Genomic DNA, 25,950 nt, shown 5'->3' with positions numbered 1-25,950 from the left:
GTGCCCTGAAGGATGACGGGAACATTTTAATTTTGAATCTAAGAATTCATTAGCATGTGGGATTCCTGGGGAGAAACCTCCCTCTCTCGATGCACGGCAGCATTATTAGTGTGTGAAAAGTGAATGACTTGCCCAGGATCATACAATCAAGGTATCAGAGACAAATCTGGAACCCAGATCGTCGCGGCTCTGCAACCAGCTGTTTGGTCATCCACTTGGCCATGTCTCCTGGGCTTGTAACATGCATCTACCAAATGTTTGTTGAGTGACTGATCTAGACTAAGACAGAGCCGGTCCATACCACACTCAGTGTCATGGTCATCTATTCTGTTTGAAAACCATTTTCCTGCTTCTGTATTCCCTAGTCCTTTGCTCCAGAAGTTTCCTAAGTAGCAACATGGAGACTAAAGAGGGCGGGAAGATGCTGAACTATAGGATAGAGTGGCAAACACTCACCTGGATTTCCCAGAAAGACTAGACAAGGAGCAGCAACCAAGAAGCAGCTGCCATTGTCTGCAGACACCCTCAGATCTTTCCGGGGGGGCAGGAATCACTAAAGGATCACAAAGTGAACCAGAGGAGAGAAAAACAAGCAAGCCGCCGCCGCCACAGATTGCCAGCAAGCTCTCCTCCCCCTCCTTTTATTTTTGAAGTGCTAAACAGCTGTTTTGTGACTAAGAAGATAGGTCACAATAGGTAGGGAGCCAAGTCCACGGGCAGGAAGAATTGATTCAAATTATGAATCTGAAACTTGAATGCTTAGACCAAAGTGCATCATTTTCCTGAGCTTCGCTTTCACCATCTGCAAGATGGGGATAATGTTTGCTGTAGCTACTTCCCAGGACCATTGTAAGTACCAGATGGGCAATCTCTGTCAGGCTATAGAAATGCCAGGTATCATCTTCCATTGGAAATTGGTCCTCACGTTTTACTGCTTATGGAAAATGCTGGCGGGAAAAATTAGTTGTTCTATCACCAGCCCTCCCTCTACCTTTTATCTTCCTGTCCCTTCTCTGAAGTGACCAGGACCTTTGCTGGGCCCATTCCCTTCTTCCTAGCATTTGTCTGGTGCCAGAATCTAGATATCTCTAGGAAGAGAGGACTCTTTGGGGATGGGGTCTGGCCCATGGTAGAGCTCCAATGATATGGGCCAAGGTGATGGAAGCTCATTCATTATCCAGCAGGAGAATGTTCCAACCCTTGGTTGGGCTCTTGGAGCTTTTGTTTCTGCAGGGATGGGGCCTCTATAAATGGCTAATATCTCTAGCACAGCCTACTTTTCGGAAAGAGTTCCGCCTTGGACTAGAGGGCCTGGCTTCTAGTCTGGGGTTTTACTCTTGAGTAAGTTATTAGCAAGTTACTCTGTCTCCTTTTCCTCGTTCCCCACTCTGGACTTTGGGTTCATCTGTAAAAATGATTAACTGATTCTGACTTGTTGACATAGTAACAGATATTGTTTCCATGCTAGAGATGTGGAAATTGAGACATAGAATGTTGGAATTAGTCCATAGCTAGTAATTGTGGAACCGGGATTGGGACAGGTTTCAATGGCCTTGTGCAGTATGCTCACTGGTTGTACTTGTCACAGCAAGACTCAATGAGCGTTTGCCATCGGGACATTGTGGAATAAAAGGTGATAGTCGGCTGCCATGCCCTTCCATCTGGCTGGGGTCTTCTATCACGGATATGTTTGTGAAGTTAGGCTTTCTCTGGGAATGGACAAAGGAGGGAGAGACAACCTCAGGGCCCATTGCTGACACTAACTGGGGCAACATGGCTAGGACTGGTGTTTGGAGAGGCTCATCATGGAAGAGGTGAAGTCTCTAGCATGCTACGTTGTGGACAAAGGTTGGGCGGCTCCAAGGCAAACTCTGTATATGTTAGATGGACAAAAAGTAGACTTGAGTCTCACACACACACACACACACACACACACACACACACACACACACCATTGTTTCCTACTGAAAGACTAAGAATATTGAACAAAACAACATTCTGAATTATTTCAAACTAGATCCTGCCATCCAGGTTCATAGTGAAATTGTAGATGAGATGTGAACTTAATGGCAAAAGAGAAAAGCTTCCTGTTCATGGTCTGGGGAGGCAGCTGTGAATAAGAGCAGAGTCTCTTCTTATAACATCAGGATTCCAGTGACCGGGGTCGCTCTGGCCACGAGAGGCCAGAAGCCAGACATGCTCAAAGTGACTTCTGTCACTTATAGAGTTCTGTTGTCAATCTGCTTTCTGTCAGTCTCCAGGGGTTCTGGCCCTAGAGTCTCCCATTCTTTGATCAGCTTTAGACTAGGCTAACACCAAAGTTTCTGCACATTTAGTCCCAAGTATATCCTATTTCTCCTACCTCCCTGTGGCCCTATGCCAACTGCACCACTACCTGCGGGCGTGATGTTGGAGAGCACGCCACAGAGAAACAGCAGGGGCCTGGAGAGAAAGAACCCGGAACTTGGGATCCAAGGTCCAGTCTTCAAAGCCTGGCTCTTCTGAATCATCTGGCTGTGTGGTGGGCTAACTTCTCTGGGCTCTAGGTTCCTCACAGGGAAAATAAGAGGCTTAGACTAGATAGTCTCCAAGGGCCCTTTCAGTTCTCAAATTCCGATGCCAAGATGATAACATGGAGCTTTTCTGTGGAAAGTCCCTCTTGGAAAACCTGGAGCAAAACCAAAGGAAAATGTAGGGAAAGAGTGGGGCAGGGTGGAGGCACTCTGGCAAGTGGTGAAGTGGTACAGTAGCCATCAGAGTAAACTGGTCATCCCTTCAATTCATCTCCATAGTTTATTGAATGGAGAAGAAAGTCTCTCACGGGACTATCACTAGATTAGTTTCCTCTGAAATCCCTGGGAAATCCTTGAGTTCCTTCTGGGGTATCAATAGAAAGCACTTCACTGGATTACATTCAAGGGATCCAAATCCCTTCTTCTAGGTGATCCATATCCCCAAAGCCCTTTTGGGCCAGAATCACTCTATGAGAGTGGTAAAAGCTCCCTGTGTTTTAAGAATTTCAACCTGGTGAGGAGAGCACAAAAATGCAATTTTTTCAGGCCAATTTTATTCATCCAACCTACTCTTTTTCTCTTAAGGACTTATGACTGCTGTGCTGGATTTTACTGGGGATATGGGTAAGGGGCCCCAAAGACCTTGTCTATGGGCATTTACAACTCATGCTACTCACCAGAGGAAAACAAGTTCTTCAGAAGGGCAGTTAAATAACAGAGGATTTTTTAAAAGAAGGCTGTGTCGGCTCTGGCTCTGATTAGAATACTTAAATCATGGAGTACAGTCAGAATCACACAAGATTTGGCAGCTTCCACATTCAAGGAGCAGAGGGCCTAGAATATGATATTCTAATAGGCAAATGAAGTAGAATTACAACCAAGAATCACCTACCCAGCAAAACTGAGTGTAATTTTTTTTTGGGGGGGAGGAAGAATATTTAATGAAATAGAAGGCTTTCAAGCATTCCTGACAAAAAGCCCAGAGTAGAAGAGAAAATCTGACATTCAAATACGAGACCCACAAGAGGCATACAAAGGTAAACATGAAAGATGAATCATAAAAGATCCAACAAAATGAATCTTTACATTCCTAAATGAGAAGATAAGACATTAAGAACATTCTCTTTATTTGAGCAATTAAAAGGGCATAAACAGAGGCTATGGATGTGAACTGATTATGTTGGAACGATTTCCCCAAAATTGAAGCACTGAGAAAAAGAGATGTACCGAAGTAAAGAAGGGAGAGGTAAAATAAGGCAACTTTTCTCACCTAAAAGAAGCATACAAAGAAGAGCTTTTAGAAGGGAGGGAAGAATGGCTGAGGAATAATGGGCACTGCTTAAAGCTCACTCTCATCTTGTTTAAAGAGGGTGGGAGGGAAGAAAACACACAAAGTCTCTAAAAATGTAACTTACCCAGTAGAGAAAGAGGGGATGACAAAAAAAAGGATTAAGGGAGGCAGTGATTAGAAACAAAATAGACTTTTGAAGAGAGAAAGAGACAGACACACACACCCAGAGGCAGAGAGACAAAGAAATAGAGAAACCAAAGAAAATGGGATAGAGGTAAATACACAGTAATCGTAACTGTGAATGTGAAAGCTGAGTTCAACCATAAAATGGAAGCAGATATCAGAATGGATTAGAAACAAGAATCCAAAAATATGTTATTTACAAGAGACACACTTGAAACAGAAAGAAAAGTTAAAGAAAGTTAAAATTACAAAAATGGTAGTGTTGTCACTTTCAAGAATATAAGTTAGAAGGACCTGCAAAGACTAAACCAAGACTGTCCCCTGCAAAGCCCAAGACTGTCCCCTGTAATTCCCATGAACATAATCTTTTAACATGACATGTAATCTTTTTTAAAAGCCACCCAGAAAAGCAGAGACCACTGCTCAATCCATTCAGAAAATTCTAGTGATTAAAAAGTATGCTTGAATTGGAGGAAAAAAAAGCCAGAGGTAGAAATCATGATGTCAGTCAAAGCAAAAGCAAAAAAATAGATTTAATTAAAAGACTACTATATTATGCTAAGAGGTACGTACCATAGACAATCAAGAAATATTTTCAAAATCAAAAAATCCATGGTGACTATTTCAAGATATTTAATACACACTTAAACTGACAAATTATTATATCAATAGCAAATTCAGTGCATGGATGATGAAGAAGAATTAGGTTTATCTCCAGCCAATGAGTAAAGGAGAAATAGGGCTCCGGGATTGCTAAATAATAGAGACAATAAGTAAATACTCACTTCTCCCCCCCATTTCCATTTGAAAAAGAATTGGCTATGTATTCCCAAGAAAGTTGTCAAAAAATTGAGGTAAGAAAACAAAGCTCAAACTGATTTTGTGATGGTTATTATAAGGAATTCTAATCCAATTGGATTAAGCAGGATTAAGCTTCTTCTAGAAAATTATAAAAATGGAAGTGTTGTCACTTTCAAGAATAAGAGTTAGAAGGGCCTGCAAAGACTAAAACTGAGACTGTCCCCTGCAAAGCCCAAGGCTGTCCCCTGTAATTCCCATGAGCAGTAATCTTTTAACATGACATGTAACCTTTTTTGAAAGCCACCCAGAAAAGCAGAGACCACTGCTCAATCCATTCAGAAAATTCTAATGATTAAGAAATTTTGTCCCCATGTGGAGTCATTATCTGCCTGTCTAATTTTCAGAGATTTGTATCTAAGTTTCTGAAACAACACATCTTCATCTTAATCAAAATTCTTGTAGTTGTCTACAGAGTTCCAGGATATTCCCTTTCTTCAACAATTTTGATGCCTTGTTCACAGGTTTTTTCTCTGCCTCAATTTGTGTCCTCGTACTAGGGGATTTCAACATACATACTGACATTCTTCCAAACACTACTAATTTCCTCAATCTTATTTATTCACATGACCTATTCCTCCTCCCCACCTCAACCACACACAAAAATGATCAAACCTTTGATCTTATAACAAATGGCCCATCTCTCTCTTCCTGAACTCTGAAGTTCTCTTGTCTGATCACTTTCTTATTGGTTTTCCATTTTTCCCTCTGCATTCATGTCTCAAACTTTACTTTTCATCCACATTGCAATGTCAAAACTTTGACCTTTCAATGATCTCACAGGCTCTCTCTCCAGCACTAGCCATGCTCTACTCTTTTCCTATCCTGAATATCTGGTGAATTAGTTCAGTTCTACAGTTGCTCTTCTCTTGAGTCCAGGCCCCCTGATCAAATTGTGGCTTGAACCCTATCAAGTGTCAACCTTGGCTCACCCCCACCAAAGGTCACCTTTATTCACATGTGCTGCTAAATAAAAGTGGAGAAAATTATGCAATCATTGTAGCAGGTCCTCCACAAAAGTCTTTTTGGTTTCACTGATAAGCCCCCAGGCTTCCCCGTAAGCCAAATGCACTAGAACGCATAGGCAGAACATCATCAAAATTAATCAGAGAAGCCAGACATTAAAAATGGAATCCGGTTACATGTAAAAAGACCACTTAATACTATGAGGCACAATTACTGTTGAAGATGTGAGATGCCATCTGTTACAGCTACAATTTGTAAGCAATAAGAAGACTATGATAAATTGGCTAAGATGACAGGAAAAGATAATGACAAATGTTGGAGGGGAAAACTGGGACACTGATGCATTGTTGGCGGAACTATGAATGGATCCAGCCATTCTGGAGAGCGATTCAGAACTGTGCTCAAAAAGTTACCAAACTGTGCATCCCCTTTGATCCAACAGTGTTTCTACTGGCATTATATCCCAAAAAGATCTTAAAGGAGGGAAAGGGACCCACATGTGCAAAAATGTTTGTTGCGGCCCTTTTTGTAGTGGCAAGGAACTAGAAACTGAGTGGATGACCATCAGTTGGAGAATGGCTAAATAACTTATGGTATATGAATGCTATGGAATATTATTGTTCTATAAGAAATGACCAGCAGGTGAAATGAGCAGAACCATTGTACATGGCAACAACAAGATCATACAAAGATCAAGTCTGATGGTTGTGGCTCTTTCCAACAAAGAGATGATTCAGGCTACTTCCAATGATCTTTTGATGAAGAGAGCCATCTACACCCAAAGAGAGGACTATGGGAACTGAGTGTGGATCACATAACATTCTCATTTTTTCTGATGTTGTTCACTTGCATTTTGTTTTCTTACTCATTTTCTTTCCTTTTTTATCTGCTTTTTCTTATGCAGCAAGAGAATTGTATAAATATGTTTACATATATTGGATTTAACATATATTTTAACATGTATAATATATTGAATTGCTCACTATCTAGGGGAAGGGGTGGGGGGAAGAAGGGGAAAATTTGGAACATAAGGTCAATGCAAAGGTCAATGTTGAAAAATTATCTATATATGTTTTGAAAATAAAAAGCTTTCAAAAAATGAACTTAAAGAACTTCAAATTATGGAACTATGTTCAAAAAGTTATCAGTGCACACCCTTTGATCCAGCAATGGAAATCTTAAAGGAGGTAAAGGGATCTGTATGTGCCAAAATGTTTGTGGCAGGTCTCTTTGTAGTAGACAGAAACTGGAAACTGAGTGGATGCCCCTCAATAGGGGAATGGCTGAATAAATTGTGGTATATGAAGATTATGGAATATTATTGTTCGGTAAAAAATGACCAGTGGGATGATTTCAGAAAGGCCTGAAGAATTTCAAATTATACTTCAACAGCTGGCAGGCTTTAAAGGAATTGGCAAAAAAAAAAAAAAGCAGGAACATGCGAAGAGCTCTGAAGACAATTAAACCTGCATTATTTTGAAAAGTGAAAAGCTTCAGTTTCACCTGGCTCTGTTTCCTTTAATAGAGATTGTATGTACTGTCACTCTTCAGTCTAACTTTTATCTCCCTGTGTTTAATAAAATTTACCTTTTTAAAAACAAATAATAAAGCCATACTGTTATTTTAATTTAACAAAAAGAAAGAAAAAGAAAACATATGATAATAAAGAAACCAAATATCCTGATCTATAAAATGAAGGCATTACATCATCAATCAAATGTTGACAATGTAAGTGGCCCCATGTAGAGCTTCTAGGAGATCCAAGAGTAAATACCACATTGTCCATGACCATCAGATTCTGGATACCAACTTCCCCTCTTTAGGATCGTTTCCTCATCTATAAAACGAAGGGATGATTGAAGATGAATTCTGATCCAACATAATCTCACAAGGATTTATTAAGTACCTACTGTTTACGAGATCCTGTACTGGCACTGGACAAAAGACAAAAACAAACTATTCCTCCCCTTGAGAAGCTTCCATTCTACCAAGAGATACAGTCAGTAAACACAGTAGTAGGAAAGTGGTGGAAGTATGGTTGAATCATTTAGAAATATTCAGCTCAAAGAATAGAGAAGACCAGGGAAATTTCAGGTACTTTCAAAGGACTTAGCCCAGTGCCTGGCATCTATACTCTTTTTTATTCTTACTATTATCATCATGTCATTATTAGAATTCTCCTCGGGGAGAGGGATTAGAATTACTTTGTGTGACCTTAAAACATGGTCGAGGAAAATAAATACAGGCTACAAAAAGGCAACTTGATTAGGGAGATCTCCTCAGTTCCACCTCCTAGGTAAAATTCTACCTTCCATTATTAGGGGGATGGAAGAAGAAAGAATTCAGTTTTAGGTGTGTTGAGTTTAAACCGTTTGTTGGATTTCCACTCTGAGTTGTCTGGCTAGGCAGTTGGAGATGTTCAGGAGGGAAGGTAGAGCTGTTCAAGTGAAGTTGAGGAAATCAACTTGTATAAGGATGATCATTGGTGTAGAGGAAGAAGAGAGAGCCCAGAATGGAGTCTTGGGGTCACCCAAGACCTGACCAGAGATTCCACAAAAGAAACTGAGGAAGAGCAGTCATCTCTGCTGGAGGAGAACTGGGAGAAAGGAGTACCTGGGAGACTCAGCGAGGAGAGAGCATTCAGGCATAGAGGTGCTCATCAGCACCCAAGGCTGTGGACAGCTCCAAGAGGAGAAGCACAGAGAAAAGTGCTTTTGGTACAAGAAGACTTTGCCCCAAGAGCTCAGGTTCCTCCTATAAAATGCACCCGGGCTGTTCTCCCTAGGAAGCGTCCAACCCTTAATTTTTCATTTCAAACCCAGCGCCAGCGCCATCCTTTCCGACCTTCTCAAGGGCTCACTGGGTGCCCTTGTCACGTAGCTAGTAGCATCTGAGGTGTGATTGGTTGCTTTCCCTGATTTCAAGCTGGGCCCTTTCGACTCCGCCTCTGTAAAATCATGGCACAGTGAAACCACTGAGGCACTGTCTGTTCTGCAGGGGGAGGTCCCAGGATCACTGGGCTTCCAGCCAAGGATAGTTAACAGAGCACCTCCTCTTGCTCTTCACTGTACCAAGGAGAGCACTGAGACACTCGTTTTGCAGACAGGAATAGAGCCTTGGATGTGAGAGGGAGGAAGGGACTTGTCTAAGATCCCGCAGATGGCCTCCCTAGTTCTGGAGAAGTCAGTGCTTATCACAGATGGGCCCAATTAGTGGCTATCAACTTGTCCACCCAGAATCCTCTGTCCCCTTGGGTAAGGGCAGTGGTACTGGGCTCAAACTGATGGGACAGTCAGCTGTCATTTCCTGGGTTTATTCTGCAGACCCTTCATTTGACGTGCTGTCCCATCTAAAACTCATTCTCAAACCCTGCTAACCATTGCTCCAGTGAAGAGCTCCTCTTGTGGGGTAGTGATTAAAGCAGAAAGCCCCTTCTCCTGGTTCCTGGCTCCCTGGTCCCGCTCAGTCCAGGGGGCCCGATGCATGGGCACAGCTGCCGATAGATGGATGCCAGTGTCACCTGGAGCTGTGATCCTATTGAACTGCTCAGAGCAGCCAGCAGAAGCTACGCCTGCTGTGGGGAGCCGCCTTCCCCCTGTGTCCTGGATCCTAAGCTTGAAGGACTCAGAAGCCACAGAGTCCGCCACCTGCCTTTTTGGAGAGGAAGAAATGGGTTCAGGCTTTGCCCAGGGATTAGTAAGGGCCAGGCTCGGGATCTGACTCTGGCTCACTGGACTCCAGCCCTCTCTGTTGGCCATCAACCCCACCGCCAACACAGAGAGCACTTTTCCCAGAAGCTTCCTGAGATGCATCCTTTCTGAGATCCGGCCATTGGACTTTTATGGAGACACCAGACACAGTGGTTTGCTCTTCTGGCTCTCCTCTTCTAGGATTGTAAAATGTGGGGCCCCAGCAAGATGACATCCCCCAGAGCTCTGGGGTTCTCCGCCAGAGGATAAGCCCCGGCCCCTCACAAAATGCACCACTGAAGTGATGAGGACTTGCTGAGAGTGGAGGCTAAAGACAGCCAAGGCTCTTAAAGGCCGATCAGAGGAGTCTGCTAGAGTCCATCTGAGACTCCCTCGGGAACCACTGATTTCCCAGGAGAACAGTGGGATCAGGACTGCAAGGATATCCTGTAGTCGCCAAAAGATTCTCTTCAAACAACCCGAGGTGTTGAGGCTGCAGGAAAAGGCTTAAAAGTGTCCCATGACACAGGGGGCTGACTCCCAGTATCCATGGAGACATTATGCTTTCCCACTGTCCAGGCCAGGGCAGAACACTGGGAAGGGAGCTGTGAATGCCGAGAAACAACAGCGACCGGGAAGGTCTGGACAGATGGAGTCAATCAATTGTTTACCAGTGGAGAGCAGCCCCCAGCTGTGAGGGGCTTGGAAATGCTAGTCAGGCCTGGGCCCTGGGGTTCCCTGGAACTCCAGAGGTCAGGCGCTGAGCTTTTCAGAGGAAGAAAGCCAAGGGAACGTTAACAAGCCAGCCTTAGACAAATGGGTTCTTCCCCTGAAAGAGACCACGCTATGGAACTGATGTCTCCCCCGAAAGAGACCAAACTATGGAACTGATGTCTCCCCTGAAAGAGACCAAACTATGGAACTGATGCCCCCAAAAAAGACCAAAAGAGACCACGCTATGGAACTGATGTCTCCCCCGAAAGAGACCAAACTATGGAACTGATGCCCCCCAAAAAAGACCAAAAGAGACCAAACTATGGAACTGATGCCCCCAAAAAAGACCAAAAGAGACCAAGCTCTGGAACTGATGTCCCCCCCCGAAAGAGACCAAACTATGGAACTGACGTCCCCACTGACAGAGACCAAAAGAGACCAAGCTCTGGAACTGATGTCCCCCCTGAAAGAGACCAAGCTATGGAACTGATGCCCCCCCAAAAGAGACCAAAAGAGACCAAGCTCTGGAACTGATGGCCTCCCAAAAGTGACCAAGCTATGAGAATTGATGTCCCCCCCGAAAGAGACCAAGCTCTGGAACTAATGTCCCCCCTTCCTTTTCAGCCTACCCAATGGGCAAGGTTTATGTGGGAGAAAGCCGGGAGAAGCCCTTCAGTTGTCCCCTGTGTGGACAGATGCAAAGATGGGAACTTTGGGCAGATGGCCTCCCAGTTGTGGAAAGAACAGGAGATTTGGGATCGGGGACCTGGGTGTTGATTCTCAGTCTGCTCCTTCGCACCTGTGTGATCCAGAACAAGCCACTTAGGCCTTTCGGGGGGCCTTAGAATTTGCATGTATAAAATAAGGAGGCTGGGCTGGGTGCACTCCAAAAGGCCCAGGGACTCTCCATCTCACTAGGATCTAGGAACACATACACACATACACACTCATTCTCCCTCCCTATGCCCGTCCCTCTCCCTCTCTCTCTGCTCTTTCTCTTTCTCTCTCTCGCTCCCTCCAACATCCATATGTACATATACATACACTTATAAGAATTATACGACCGTGATTATTCCATGTTATTACAATGTTAGATATATACCATGTTTACATCATGCTATAACATGTAATCGTAGGCTATAAGCACGTACCATGTTTGACCATATTGTCATGGTATTGACATTATACGTGATAATGCTTTACTACACTACAATATGCTCATACCATACCATTTAGTAAGCACTAAATGCCAGGAATACAAAGAAAAAAAGGGGGGCTCTTTTTTGGAGGGAGGGGAGTTAACAGAAGACAGTTCCTGTCCTCAAGGAGCTTACTCATGTACCATGTGGTATTAGACAACATCATACAATATTGCATTACAATGAATTAGGTTATATTGTGTTGAGTCCCCTTGTATTGCATTATAGATAAAACTATTTGAAATCTTATGCATTTAAAAAAAAGGAAGGAAGGAGGAAAAGAAGGAAGGGAAGGAGAGAGGGAGGAAGGAAAGAAGGAAAGAAGGCAAGAAGGCAGACAGCCAGGATGGAAGGAGGCAGGGAGGGAGGAAAGAAGGGAAGAAAGGGAAAGAGGAAGAGAAGGAAGGAAGAGAAAGAGAAGGAAAGAGGGAGGAAAAGAAGGAAGGGAAAGAGAGAGGGAGGAAGAAAAGAAGGCAGGCAGGCAGGAAGGAAGGAAGGAGAGAGAGAGGGAAGGAAAGAAGGAAGGAAGGAAGAGAAAGAGAGAAGGAAGGAGGGAGGAAGAGGCAGTAAGTAGATGGGGTCCTTTCAAATCCAATTTTAGAAACTTACTGGTTGGGCAAGTAAATTAATTAACCCCTTTGAGCCTCAATTTCCTCTTCTGAAAAAGGGGTTGGACTTAGTGGCCTCTGATGCCCCATCCAGCTATGATCCTGTGATTGGAGAGTGGTGAGTGGTGGGAAGGCCCCCCACGAGGGCTTCGTCCTCAGCAGAAGCCCCAGCTTCCCTTTGCTCTTTGTCACGGGGCACAGAGCCCAGCTTGGGCCACATGGCCCGCTCTCTCGCCTCTCTCCAGCCTCCCGGCTCACCCTTCGGTTCCAAAGCCAGTACTGAGGAGGGGGGGCACCTGAGGGGAGCTGGAGATTTCTTTCCTCCTTATTCTGCAGGACCATTCTTCAAACGCTGCCCTTCAGAGGACCGTCCTTTGCATCTCATCAGACATATACTCGTCCATAAGTGCCCTCAGAGCCCTTCACTGCTTCCCCCATGACCTGTGCTGGACTTGACCCCAGGCCTGTGGCACTAGGTAAGGGTCAGGGGTCAATGATCTCTGTTCCTTCCTCAAACTGCAACTGAAAGCCAGCTCAGCCTTTTCCTTCCCGGCTCCCTTCCACGGGAATGGGATCTGAGGCCAGTTGGCAATGGCCCCAGTAGAGAGGTGATCTCAGCATGAAGAGGAGGACCCAGTGTTCTCTGGAAGGCTTCTCTCTCACCCTACGCCAGGAGGGGGTGCAGATACTGAGGGTGGGGTGCTGGCTGGACAGAGCTAACTGGGCTCCCGCCGGACAGGCTCCTCTCCCGAGAAGTTTCTGAGGTCTTTCTGTCTATTTCCCATCGTCATGGCCTGTTGACATCCTTGCAGCAGGCTGAGACTCCTCGGGCCTCAGATGTCTCCCGAGCTAAGAGGAAAGCCCGGGAAAACGGATATTCGAAGGAAATCGAGAAGCTCAGTCTGGAGATGCAGGGTTGGGTGAGTTGGGGGGAGGGGGAGGAGAGTGGACTTCTGAGCTCCTTAGCCTTGAAAGCTATTCCCATTCATCAGGAGGAGCTGAAAAGGCCCAGGCCACGAATGGGACTGTGCAGTATAAAGAGCTATCAGCAAGAGCTCAGAGAGACTCACAAAGATCCACATGATGGGATGGGACACAGCCGAGTCAGGATGAGGAAAACGGGAGTCGTGACGACTACGGATTCATGTTCATACACTGTTCATTGAAAGGAAAAAAGGTCTGTCCCTGAAGACCGCGCGGCTACTTGTAGGAGAGATGAGGGGACGGACGCCTCACTTTGGGAAGATGAGGGGACGGACGCCTCACTTTGGGAAGATGAGGGGACGGACGTCCCCTTTTGGGGAGATGAAGGGACGGATGCCCCGCTTTGGGGAGATGAGGGAACAGATGCCCTGCTTTGGGGAGATGAAGGGATGGATGCCCCACTTTGAGGAGATGAGGGGACGGACGCCCCGCTTTGGGGAGATGAGGGGGCAGAGATGAGGGGACAGATGCCCCGCTTTGGGGAGATGAGGGGACGGACGCCCTGCTTTGGGGAGATGAGGGGGCAGAGATGAGGGGACAGATGCCCTGCTTTGGGGAGATGAGGGGACGGACGCCCTGCTTTGGGGAGATGAGGGGACGGACGCCCTGCTTTGGGGAGATGAGGGGACGGACGCCCTGCTTTGGGGAGATGAGGGGACAGATGCCCTGCTTTGGGGAGATGAGGGGACGGATGCCCTGCTTTGGGGAGATGAGGGGACGGATGCCCTGCTTTGGGGAGATGAGGGGGCAGAGATGAGGGGACAGATGTCCCGCTTTGGGGGACAAGGGAATGGATGCCCCGCTTTGGGGAGATGAGGGAATAGACTCCCCCACTTTGGAGAGATGAGGGGATGGATGCTTTGCTTTGCAGACACAGGAAGAGGAGCAGGGAGGGACTTTGCATGTTGAACACTGCCGGTGCTCTCAGGATTGGGGGGGGGAGGTTCAGTTCTGCTGATTCTTGGGGACCTTTGGGGAGGCTCTGGGTGAGCTAAGAGGGATCCATAAGTAAGTACCTACTATGTGCTGAGCACTACACTGAGTGTTAGGGATTTGGGGTTTGCTGAGTAGGGGGTAACTGGTCAGACCTGAACTTTGAGAAAAATCACATTAGTGGTGAATGGATGGATTGGAGGGGGAAGACTTAGGCAGGCAGGAACACCCCCGTCCCCCAAAGGCTACTGGAGTAATCCAAAGGAAAGGATGGAAGAAAGATCCCAATGAAGAATGAAAGTACCAGCAGCCACTGGGGGCCGCCCTCCCTCGTTTGTCCCAGTTGCGGTCGAGGTCTAACCGAGCTGCGGCCTCAAGGTGGAGACGGGAGGGCAGTCTGGGAGTCTCCCCCTCCCTGCCACAGAACCACACAAAAACCGCTTGGTTTTTTAGCAAATCTCCTGCATCTGTGCTTGTGAGGTCGCACGGCATCTCGCCAAGGAAGACTGGAAGAAGGCAGAGGAGGGGGTGCCCCGCCGCCGCCCGCGGAGCTCCCTTCCCTTTGAGCGCTGACCCCGCGCCGGCCTCAGAACTGGCCTCCAGCCACAGCGGCAGCAGTTGTCAGCACCTTTTGCTTCTTGCCTCACTGCCCAGACTGAGTCCAAATGGCTCCTCTGTCAACTCTGCGCAGCAGGTAGCTCCGGAAGGATGGAGCGGGCGGCCCGTCCCCCGGGGCTGCCGGCGCCTCCTCCGCTGCCCAATTACTCGGGCCCTCCCCCCGAGCCTGGCGCTTGCCCTCCCTTATTCCATCAGCTTTCGGTCTCTTCGTGTCCACCTGGGGCAACAGGACTCTGGGGGCCAGTAGGGGAGGGGACTGCCGAGACGGGCTGCTTGCTCCTGCTCCTTTACCGAGAGACCCAAGGAGAAGAGGACATTTGTCCCAGAACAGGGACTTGAACTTGGGCTTCTCTGTGGAGTCTCACGTCTCCAGCCTATAGCCCTTGCCCAGCTTTCAAGCCTTCCTGCTACTTGCTGGCCAGGCCAGAGCCCCTGACCCAGGGCGTGGGCCCCTCCTAGGCCGACTGCCCCTCCTGAGGGTCCCCTGATGCCGCCCAGGGGGCGTCCGGACACACCCCCAAAGCCGACCTCACGGATGGGATGCCCTTCTTCTCCCGCAAGCCAAGTCTCTCTAGAAGGAGAGGAGAGGCAGGCCCAAGCTCAGGGTCGCAGGCGCATGAGGAGAACGTTCCGGACTTGGGAGAACGCATTGGGACAAAATGACCAAGTCAAGCCCACCTCCCTGGAGCTATTTTCAAGAAGCAAGTGAAGAGCCCCCCAAGGTTATCCCCCTCCCGCCGACGGCTGGCCACTCCCCCTGACAGAGGTATCCCTTCCCAGGCCGGGCTCCCCCGGAGAAGCCAGCCGGCTCCGGCACTTCTCCTGAGAAGGAGGCAGCCCTCAGCGGCCCCTGTGTCTGTACCGAAGCACCCACACCCGGCTGTCCCGCGCGGTGAACATCCCTCGGGGTCAAGCTAGGCCCCCGGCACGGGCTGTCCGATGGGAGCGGGCGGAGCAGGCCCGGCCAGCCCTGGGATCCTGCTGGGACGCAGGTCGGGCAGGGCAGCAAGGACTTTGTCCCTGGACCGGGGAGGCCGAGCCGCGGGAGGGGAGGCCGAGGTGCGGGAGGGGAGGCCGAGCCGCGGGAGGGGAGGCCGAGGAGCGGGAGGGGAGGCCGAGGCGCGGGAGGGGAGGCCGAGCCGCGGGAGGGGAGGCCGAGCCGCGGGAGGGGAGGCCGAGGAGCGGGAGGGGAGGCCGAGCCGCGGGAGGGGAGGCCGAGGTGCGGGAGGGGAGGCCGAGCCGCGGGAGGGGAGGCCGAGGTGCGGGAGGGGAGGCCGAGCCGCAGGAGGGGAGGCCGAGATGCGGGAGGGGAGGCTGAGGTGCGAGAGGGGAGGCCGAGGCGCGGGTGGGGAGGCCGAGGCGCGGGAGGGGAGGCCGAGGAGCGGGAGGGGAGGCCGAGGCGCGGGTGGGGAGGCCGAGGCGCGGGAGGGGAGGCCGAGGAGCGGGAGGGGAGGCCGAGGAGCGGGAGGGGAGGCCGAGCCGCGGGAGGGGAGGCCGAGGTGCGGGAGGGGAGGCTGCCAGGGCTAAATCAGGGTGGGTCAGAGCCCTGGGATGGGATTAGGGCAGCTGTGATTGCGTCTACCTGGGGGAAGGCAGAGAGACAGAGAGACCGAACAGGAGACAGACATACAAAGAGACAGCCACACGGAGAAGGCTGGGGAGAGACATGAGAGAAGCACAGATGGGGGAGGGGGAGAGGGTCCTCCCTTTGAGCCCCTCCCCTGTCTGCTCTTGCACTAGCCCCTGCCCCTCTTCTTTGGGCTGGTTCCTCCTGTGTGGGAGGGCGGCTCTTGGAGCTCTCGGAGCTCTCGGGTCCCGCAGAGACTGCCAGTCCTACGCTTTGGTTCGCTTTATACGCACGCACCCCGACCCCTCGTGGTGAAGCTGGAACAGCCCTTCACGGACAAAGGGGGCGAACGGTTTTCCCCAAAGGGATCACCCGGGAAAGGGAGCCGGGCTCAGAGGCAGCCACAGAGAAACAGAAATTCATCACGAGACACGCAGCAAAACCGGGCTTACTGTGTGCCAAGTTAAGCATTCTACGATTATCATCTCACTGGGAGGGCGGTGCTGTTATTATTCCCATTTCACAGATGCGGGAACTGAGGCAGACAGGGATGAAGTGACTTGCTCAGGATCCCACAGCTAGTAAGAGTCGGAATCCAGAATTGGATTCCTCCTGACCTGACAATTTGTTCACCTTGTTGTTCCAATCAAACATAATTAAAACAGCCCTGACATGGCCAACGAGCCCGCCCAGGGTTCCATCGTCTGGGTGGGAGAACCTCACAGGAGGCCAGTGGGGTCTGTGTCCGGCACCCCTGAACCCAGCTTAGCCGGGAGCGGCCCTAGAGGCGGCTCGAGAGCTTCAGGTTGGGGTCGGCGCTTACTTGTGATCACTGGCAAGTCCCTTCAGCGCTGCAAGACTCAGTTTCCCCTCCCTGGGAGCTAGAGCAGAAATTCATTGCAAGGCTCGGCGAGCCCATCCCTTTGCAGGACGCCACGTGTTACCTCAGAATCACTCGGGTCCTTCCTCGTGGCCCATTTCCTCCTTACCTTCGCTCAGCTCGTCGGCGCCGTAGTTCCTGGGGAGATCGAGGTGTTTCTCCTGCTCCTCTTGGAGGAATCCATGGGGAGACCGGGGTAGCGGAGCATGGGTCGGGGAAAGGGTGGTCGGAGTGTTAGGTGACGGGTCTTCTCTGCCGGACCTGGAACATCCCGCCTTGGCCGGGCCAGTGGGGGATCGGGCACTGCGGCTGGGGGTGGGGGGGAGGGAGCCTCCTCGTGGCTCCCTGCGTCTCTGTCTCAGACACCGTCTTGGGTGGCTCGCCCAAGGCGGGCGTTGCATCGGTCAGTGTTCTCGGGCCTTGCGTCGGTCACTGTTCTCGGGCCTTGCGTCGGTCGGTGTTCTCGGGCCTTGCGTCGGCCACTGTTCTCGGGCCTTGCGTCGGTCACTGTTCTCGGGCCTTGCGTCGGTCGGTGTTCTCGGGCCTTGCGTCGGCCGGTGTTCTCGGGCCTTGCGTCGGTCGGTGTTCTCGGGCCTTGCGTCGGCCACTGTTCTCGGGCCTTGCGTCGGTCAGTGTTCTCGGGCCTTGCGTCGGTCACTGTTCTCGGGCCTTGCGTCGGCCGGTGTTCTCGGGCCTTGCGTCGGTCACTGTTCTCGGGCCTTGCGTCGGCCGGTGTTCTCGGGCCTTGCGTCGGTCGGTGTTCTCGGGCCTTGCGTCGGTCGCTGTTCTCGGGCCTTGCGTCGGTCGCTGTTCTCGGGCCTTGCGTCGGTCGGTGTTCTCGGGCCTTGCGTCGGTCGCTGTTCTCGGGCCTTGCGTCGGTCGGTGTTCTCGGGCCTTGCGTCGGTCGGTGTTCTCGGGCCTTGCGTCGGTCGCTGTTCTCGGGCCTTGCGTCGGTCGCTGTTCTCGGGCCTTGCGTCGGTCACTGTTCTCGGGCCTTGCGTCGGTCACTGTTCTCGGGCCTTGCATCGGCCACTGTTCTCGGGCCTTGCGTCGGCCGGTGCTCTCGGGCCTTGCGTCGGCCGGTGTTCTCGGACCTTGCGTCGGCCGGTGTTCTCGGGCCTTGCGTCGGTCACTGTTCTCGGGCCTTGCGTCGGTCACTGTTCTCGGGCCTTGCGTCGGTCACTGTTCTCGGGCCTTGCTTCGGTCACTGTTCTTGGGCCTTGCATCGGTCACTGTTCTCTCCCTGCTCACCCCTGAGGAGTCCCTTCACTTGCCCAGTTTCCTGGAGCCGGTCCATCCCAGCCCGCTCTTGGCCCTCGGCTCAGCGTCGCTCTGTCTTCCTCGGGGGCACGGGAGCGTGGTGGGCTGGGGGACACAGGTCAAAGTTGAATGGACCGTAATTGTTATCTAAGGACCTGGCACGAGCCCCCTTGTTAGGCCTAATCTTGGAAGCCGGGGTCGTCAGACGACCCGGGGACTGTCAGCGCCTGGTGGCCGCTCTCCTTGCCGACCGCTCCGGGCCACGTTCCATTCGCCCGTTCTCGTGGTTTAGGGAGAAGAGGCGCCCACTGTTCCTGGGAATTCCAAAATGGGGGGATCTCGTCTCCCTCCACTCTTGCGGACGCGACCGTCCCTTCCCGCCCCACCCTTGGCGGCCAGAGGTCCCGTTCTTTCCGGCGTCCTTCCTTAGAGATTTGTGTTACAACAAACAGCAGGGGCGTGCAACATAGCGCACAGGAGGTGGGCACTTCTGTACAGAAGCAGAGAGAGAGACAGAAAGAGAGGAAGGGGGGAGGGAGACTCCCTGCACGGCAGGGACCGGGACCTCTTCCTGGGACCGGGATGAGGACTTCGCCCTCCAGCCGGGCTGAAGGCTGTTCCGGGGGTTCTGGCTCGTGGAAAGCGGACGGTCACCCAGGGGCGGGTGCCGAAGAAGAGCCCGCCGAGCTGGAATTCACCCTCTCTCTCTCCCTGCCGCTCCAGGAGGAGGTCACCGAGAATAAATCCTCTTCTGGCTTCGGGGACGAAATCAGGAGACAGAGTCAGAAGCGGAGGTCCTAACGTCCGGGGGGTTGCCTTGGCGACCGTCGCTGTCCGTTCCGAGGAGAGAAAGGTGTCGTCTGTCTTCTTTTGGAAGCTGAAACATCCAGAGAGACACGGGTGAAGACCCGGAAAGTGGGCAAGATGGCGGAGGGTCCAGAGAGTCAAACAGGCTACTCACCCCTTGTGGTTGGGCGCCCGGGTGGACTATGACCAAAGGATGAAAGCTAAGGAGAAAAATAAAAACAAAAATAAAAACTGAAAAGAAAGGGGGAAACGGAAGAAAAGAGAGAAAAAACAGAATTTACAGTGTGTCTGGTGAAGAAGAGCCCACGCGTCAAGGCAGAATAGGGCGAGCTGCCATTCAGAAAGGGGCGGGTGACCCCAAAGGAGGGGTTGGGAGGGTGGGGTTTGGGGAGGCCATTTGTCCACAGATAAACAAGTCCCAGGCTGAGAAATCCGGGCCTTCCTGGCTTAGGGGGGCACGGGGCAAAGACCTGGAGCTGAAAGGGCATCAGAGCCGGGCTACTTCCAGACTTTTTTTTACAGCTGAGGGCAATTATTTAGCTGTTCAATTAAGAATGGTGATTAAATGGGATTAAAGCCTTTTCTCTTTATTTTCTGCTTCGGGGCCAGCCTGTCAGCCAGTCTCTGAAGGGCAGATTGCCTCAGTCCTGAAGAACGCGCTCCTCCATCTTGGGTGGGAGCCACAAACAGAAGGCCTGGCTTCTGCGTAGTGTCAGAAGAACCTAATCTGGGTGAGCTCTTGCCCGGGCCCTCGCCCCCCTCCATCGGAGTTTAGATGACCCAGCTCAGGAAGACAGAAGCCAGACCGGGCTGGGTCCAGGGTGCCGGAAGCGGCCGAGTCTCGTGATCAAGCCCTGTTCTCAGCGGGGGGAGAGAAAGGCTTTGAGCCCATTTCCTCACTAACACACCCACTAATCAGGGTTGACTTCTCTGGTCAGGGACAGTCCCTTCAAAAATACTTCCCCCCCCCCTGAGGCAACTGGGGTTAAGTGACTTGCCCAGGGTCACACAGGTAGGAAGAGTTAAATGTCTGAGGTCAGATTTGAACTCAGGTCCTCCTGACTTCAGGGCTGGTCTCTATCCACTGAGCCACCCAGCTGCCTCTCAAAAATGCAGTCAAAGCATGTGTTGTCCTCATTAGGTGTCTTTGGTTACCAGGAAACCATTGGCCATCATTAGCAATCTATTATTAGCTGATCATTAGCAAACTATTGATTAATTAATTATTATTAATAGATTAGTAATTACTCAGAAACTCTGATTTAAATCCAGGTTTTTTCTGACTTTAGAAAGGTCTTTTTGTTAGGCCTTTGATCTGGCAACTTGAGAAACGAACCCATCTTGCCCCTTCTGCTTACCAGCCCTGCTACTCTGGCCTCAGTTTTCTGAGTTTCTGAGCTATCTTTGAGCCTCAGTTTTCTCCTCTGTAAAAGGGGTCCATCGCCTACCTAACCTATCTCATGGGGTTGAAGTGGCTCTAAAAGTTAGATGAAATCCACCACGTGGAAACCCCAAGGACTTGTGACGTGTGATGAGTTCTGGGCCCGGACAAGGAAGCGAGGGAGTTTCTTGGCTAAGTTTTTGTGTCAGCTCCATGTCGTGCAGACGCACTAGAGAAAAGCGGGGCAGAGAAAGCATGCGTTGACATGGAGAACACGGTTCAGGGTTCAAGTTCGGGGCCAGCAGCAGCCAGCCAAGAGGCCCTTCTGCCGGAGCATCCGAGCATCTCCTATTGCTTTCCACACTTGAACTTGTGATGGAACGGGTGGGGGCCCCTGGCTTTCAGGGAGTTCCCAAGGAAGCACTTCTCTCTAAGAGGGAGATCAGGGCCCTTCCACAGCTCATTCAGGGCTTCAAGAAATAAGGTCACTTGCCGAGTCCCATGGGCAGGGCTTGAAGCCCGGACTTCCTGAGCTCCGGGCAATGCCTGTGTCCTGAGCACATGACTTGTCCCACCGGCCAGTGACCTAATTCCCCCACGGGCCCTTGGCTCCTGGGCCAGGGACTCCCGCCAGCCGGGCCCTGCCCGGTTCATGAGTCACAGAGGCATCAGCCTTTCTTACCTTTTCCTCCAGTTCCTTAATCTGTCTTTTTTGGGCTTCGATTCTCTCTTCCAGCTCTTTTATCCTCTGCAAAGTGGAAAATCAAGAAAAAATCCCTTAAAAGTCACCAAGCTCGCGGGAGCCAAAAGAAAAAGGGGCCACGGGGACCTGTGCCTGCTCACGAGGCCGCGTGCCGAGCCCTGCGTGGAAAGGCCCCCGCAGACGGGCCCTCACTTCCGGAGGCTGGCAAAGCGGCAGCAAGCGAGCGAAGGCGGGAGGTTGGCCATCCGCTCGGGGGGTGGGCACGGGCAGCCCCGCGAGGCTGGGCCTTGCCCCCAAGCTCTGCCCGGCACCAGGGAAAGCCTGGGTGAGCCACGGGGCTGGGGGTAGTGGGACCCGGAGACTGGATGTCTCAGTGCATGATGTCGGGGTCATGGCCCCAGGCTCCCTCTGCCCAGGCTCAGGGAACCCTCGGCGGTACCTGCTGGGCGTGCTGAATCAGCTCCATGCGTTCCCGCAGGATCTGGGCATCCCGCTCCCGCAGCTCACTCATGACCTGGCGTTTCCACTGCTCCACCGCCACCTTTAGCTTTTCCCGCTCATCGTCCGACAGGATCTCTGCCATCTTGGCCCCAGCTTCCTGCTGAAGGGCATCATAGAGCATGGCCTCTAGCTCCAGGATTTGCTAAGGATAAAGAGCAGGAGAGAAGTCCTTGCCAGGTTCCCTCGGGGGGTGGCGAGGATTCTCGGGCACCCGGCGGGCACGGGTGGCAGACTGAAAAATGCGGAGCCACTAAGTGGGGACCGAAATGCCAAGGTGGGGCCTTTACACTTTCTCGGGGAGGCAACAAGATGCTCCAGCGGGCTTTGGGGCAGGATGGTCACCTCGTCAGACTTCCATGTCCTCCCGGTTTTCTTTATCCCTTTTATCCCAAGAGACCCAGGGATTCCAAGGTGCACAGTCCCCCTGTCCGCTCACTCTCCCCCCCCCCCCCACTGAAGGACCATCGGCTTGCTCTCTCCCAGACACAAGAGCTTCTGCCCATCACTGATATTTCTTTCCATTCTACACAAGGTTATTGGATAAAACATTGAGACTTGAGAACTGTTGCTGGATATATTGCACAAAAGGATCCATTAAAACGAATATATTAATAGGAATGACATCCCAGTGCTCTAAGTATTTGTTGTTTTCTCCCAATAAAATGGAATTCCTTGAGGACAGGGTTTGTCATTTTTTGTCTCTGTATCCCTAGTGACGAGCATAGAGGCTAACACATAGGAGGCACTTGACAAATAGAAAGTGAATGAATGAGTGGATGGAAGAATGGATGGGTGGGTGGGTGGTTTTTTCCAGCATCCTAATGACAGTAAATATAGGGATAATAAATATAGCCATGAAAGGTACTCCTTTCCCCAGAATGGTGCTTTCGCTCGAGTCAGCTCGGGACCAGAACGAGTCCAGGGAATCATTGCTTGGTTTTTATCGAGGTCAAAATGCTTCATTGACATCCAGAGAATTCTTCAATCGGGACAAAATGTGAACTCCCATAAACTTCGTTGGAAAGGCAAACTCATGAACCACCTTCCCCTTTTAAATATAGCATCTTCTTCAATGAATGTTGCTCTTTCCTTGGGCAAAATCATTATGAAAATTACTTTGTGGTTTTCTAAAAATTCCAGCTGGCCTGGAGACAGTGCAAGCTCCCATGTGGGAACCTGGTCCCATCTTAGGGATGGCATCTGGGCCTTTTCCCACAGCTCTCCTGCTTTGGTTATGTAGATAGTTAAGAAAGCTTCCTACGGGCCATAGATTTCAGGGGCTGGAAGGAAAATATTCTTGAATTACATTTAAAAAATGCATTATGATCATTTGCAGTCCACGGCAGCTTCTCATGACTTATCAGACACGAAACTGGCAGGACTAGGAAGCAGACCAAAATCAGCTCTTTGAACAGACTCTACTCGAGCCCATTGTTGTGGGAAATTTTTAAAAGAGAAGGAGGTTCATCATACAACTCTGCTGTTGATGCAGGAGGGAAAAAAATCCTCACTTAACCCTCTAAACTAACCCCCTTTTAGGTCTGGCTTTCAAAAGCTTCCTGGATTTGGATTCAGGATTGCTTCCTCTCTCTCTTCCTCTTCACATTTCCTACACTCTAGAATGACTGGCAGATGGGATGCTATGGAAAGAGCTTTAGATTTGGACTGAGAAGAGTTGGGTGTGAATCATCCCAGTTCTGCAGATACTCTGACCACAGACAGGCTTTTTACCTCTCGAAAGTGGTGCCCATTAGTCTAGTGAGGAGATTGGACTGGATGATTCAAGTTCTTCCAGCTCTAAATCTATGGTCCCAAGTTTGGAGACCTGGATTTTCTCCCCAATAATCCATGGGACTTGGGGAAAGTCCCCGTGCCCTGAGAGACAGCTCCTCGTCAGATTTCCCTCACGGGACTATTACGAAGGAGACAATCAGAAGACTAAGCTCCTTGTGGGCTGCGACTATTTCGGTTTTGTCTCTGTATCCTCGGTGCCTAGCACAGTGCCGGGCTTACTGAATACATTGGGTAATGAATGTAAATTGTTTTGTAAGCCTGAAAAATAACATGAGTCAATGAATCCAGGTAGATGTTCCCTTCCCCAGTGAAAACTTCAGCCCTCCCTGCCTTCTAGCTTTCAGGTGGCACGTAAATAGCAATTGTTTCTCTTCTGGGCAGATGTTCTGACGGTCTTCCTCTCCCAGATTTAGAAAACGAGGCCCTCTTTGGCCCCAGATTTTACCTAGCCTTTAATGACCAAATGGATGTTGCCTCAAGCAAACCTTTGGCTTAAAAAGGCCAGGGTCTCTCAGTGCATCAGGGCCACCACCAGTCATCCTGACTTAAATCTTGGTTCTAGAGGAGAGAGTGAGACTGATGACTGCACGGCTCCATCTCACTGAAATCCAATTCACTCGCAAGCAAAGACATCACTTTCCTGACGTCACCGGTCCTCTTAAAGAATGAAGGACGAAGCCCTCATATGTTATATGCAAAACACACGTGCATATATACAATTACAGTGCAACACATATATACACATACATGATAAGTATGTGTGTGTGTGTGTGCACAATAATGTATATCTCTTGGGTCTTCCACTAACCTGTTTATACAATATGTACATATATTGAACATATGTACATATAGACATAAACATGAACTATTCTTGCTCATTTGAAAGTAGGCGTAGCTGTGCTTATGTAAGGTGGGTAAACATAAGATCTGAATCTCCGAAAATAGACTCTATTCCCTGTAAATATGGTTTTTTTTCTGAGCAAATGGAGAGATCTTCGGTCCTTCGGCCCACAGCCTTCTGGCTGTGACAGAGGTATGTGTTCTCTTGGGAACTTCCTCTTGAACCTTAAACCAAATCATCCCCAGACCTTGGAAATCTTATTGTAAGTGAAGAAGCTCATCCCTTCCCATCCAGACTGTGTTCAATCTATGCAGATGAAGGCAAACCGGAAAGTGAAGAGCCTCTAATAAATGATATCTGAGGACAGGTTGAAGGATGAGCCCTAGCAAGCAATCTTGGGAAGAGTTTGGACGTGGTCGAAGAACACAGGACTGAATAAAGGCAAATGTGAACCTGGCTTTCAGAAGGAAAATGGCAGTGTTTGCCAAATCAAAGCCGATAAAATCGGCTTAATTCCCGGAAAAGTCCCCAAATGGATTAATGTTGTGATGTTAGAGGAAGAGTTAGAAAAGGGAGACGTCATGTCAACAATGGTGAAATAGCTGAACTCTTTAGTGGGTGTTTTGCTTCTATTTGTCCTCCCAGGAGAATAATCTTTGGACTAGGAAGAATAGAATGAATAGGACGTGATGCAGATTTATGTTAAGTGAAAACGCAATCACATAATATCTTGTGACTTTCATGAATTCAAGTAATTAAGCTGCTTCTTAGAAGACCAAAAGAACTGGCAGAAGTGATGGTTCCACTGCTGCCTTTCTCCCTATGGATAGGTCAACCAGTGGGTCAACTAATATTTAAGAGTCTGCTATATACCAGATCTTGTATTAAAAAATAGAGATATGGAGAAAAGTAAAACAAAAGATTGTGAATTAAAAAAACAACCACATGAAAGATTGTTCCAGGTCAATAATGATAATTAAAGGAATATAAATTTTTTAAATAAAAATTTTAGGTCTCTCTTTTTACAATTAATTAATTAGCAAAGATGAGAAAATATGGGACTAGTCAATATTATGAAAAGATAGTCACATTAATACCCTGTTTGTGAAGCTATGAACTGGTCCAACCATACTAGAAAGTAATTTGGATTTATGCTACAGAAATGATTAGAATAGAACATCCACACCCTTTGGAGATCCTTATCACTACATATACCCTAAATACTAAGACAGAAGGGAAGGTCCAACGTATCCAAAAGTACTTCTGGTAGCACTTTTTCAAGAAGAGAAGAAAGGTAAAGTAGAAGCCCATGAGCTGGGGATGGTTGTGGAAAACAAAGGTAACAGTGTTACGAGAAACAAAGACTGAAGCAGGTGGAGAAGCATGGAGACATGTAAACCGAGAAAGAGTGATGTAAATAGAACTTGGGAAACTGTATTTAATGACTATAACAATATAATGTAAAGACTAATGAAAAAGGAAAAAAATCTGAATGTTGGACAATTATAGAGGTTAAGTTTGACCTTGAAGAAGAGATTTAAAAATGCCCTCCGTCCTTTCTTCCCTGAAGAAGTGAGTGATTACGGATGGAATATTTACTATGAGGGCAGTTATTTGTTTTGGTTGGTTGTTTAGACCTGTTTTTTTTATTCTTTGGGCC

General features: G+C 49.4%; 1 protein-coding gene across 37 annotated transcripts in view; it reads right to left on the bottom strand.

Annotated features, from left to right (window-relative positions):
* Positions 1–25,950, bottom strand: part of JAKMIP3 (Janus kinase and microtubule interacting protein 3) — a 179,096-nt gene that overhangs the window by 3,262 nt on the left and 149,884 nt on the right. For 7 of the 37 annotated variants that reach the window (XM_051982739.1, XM_051982768.1, XM_051982767.1 and 4 more), the window contains 5 exons: positions 21,594–21,797; positions 21,134–21,199; positions 19,225–19,270; positions 18,098–19,140; positions 17,604–17,772 (listed from right to left, as the gene is read on the bottom strand). In XM_051982739.1, the coding sequence (XP_051838699.1) occupies positions 19,061–19,140; positions 19,225–19,270; positions 21,134–21,199; positions 21,594–21,797 (396 nt within the window). In that variant the 3' untranslated portion in view covers positions 17,604–17,772; positions 18,098–19,060. Of the gene's footprint in view, positions 1–17,112; positions 18,048–18,097; positions 19,141–19,224; positions 19,302–21,133; positions 21,200–21,593; positions 21,798–25,950 lie in introns of those variants that run through there. The other 30 variants (XM_051982770.1, XM_051982771.1, XM_051982772.1 and 27 more) reach the window with 25 other exon arrangements.

The sequence above is a fragment of the Antechinus flavipes genome, chromosome 2 (genome assembly GCF_016432865.1).
Source record: "Antechinus flavipes isolate AdamAnt ecotype Samford, QLD, Australia chromosome 2, AdamAnt_v2, whole genome shotgun sequence".
Lineage (NCBI taxonomy): Eukaryota > Metazoa > Chordata > Mammalia > Dasyuromorphia > Dasyuridae > Antechinus > Antechinus flavipes.
This window is presented reverse-complemented; position numbering and strand designations above follow the sequence as displayed.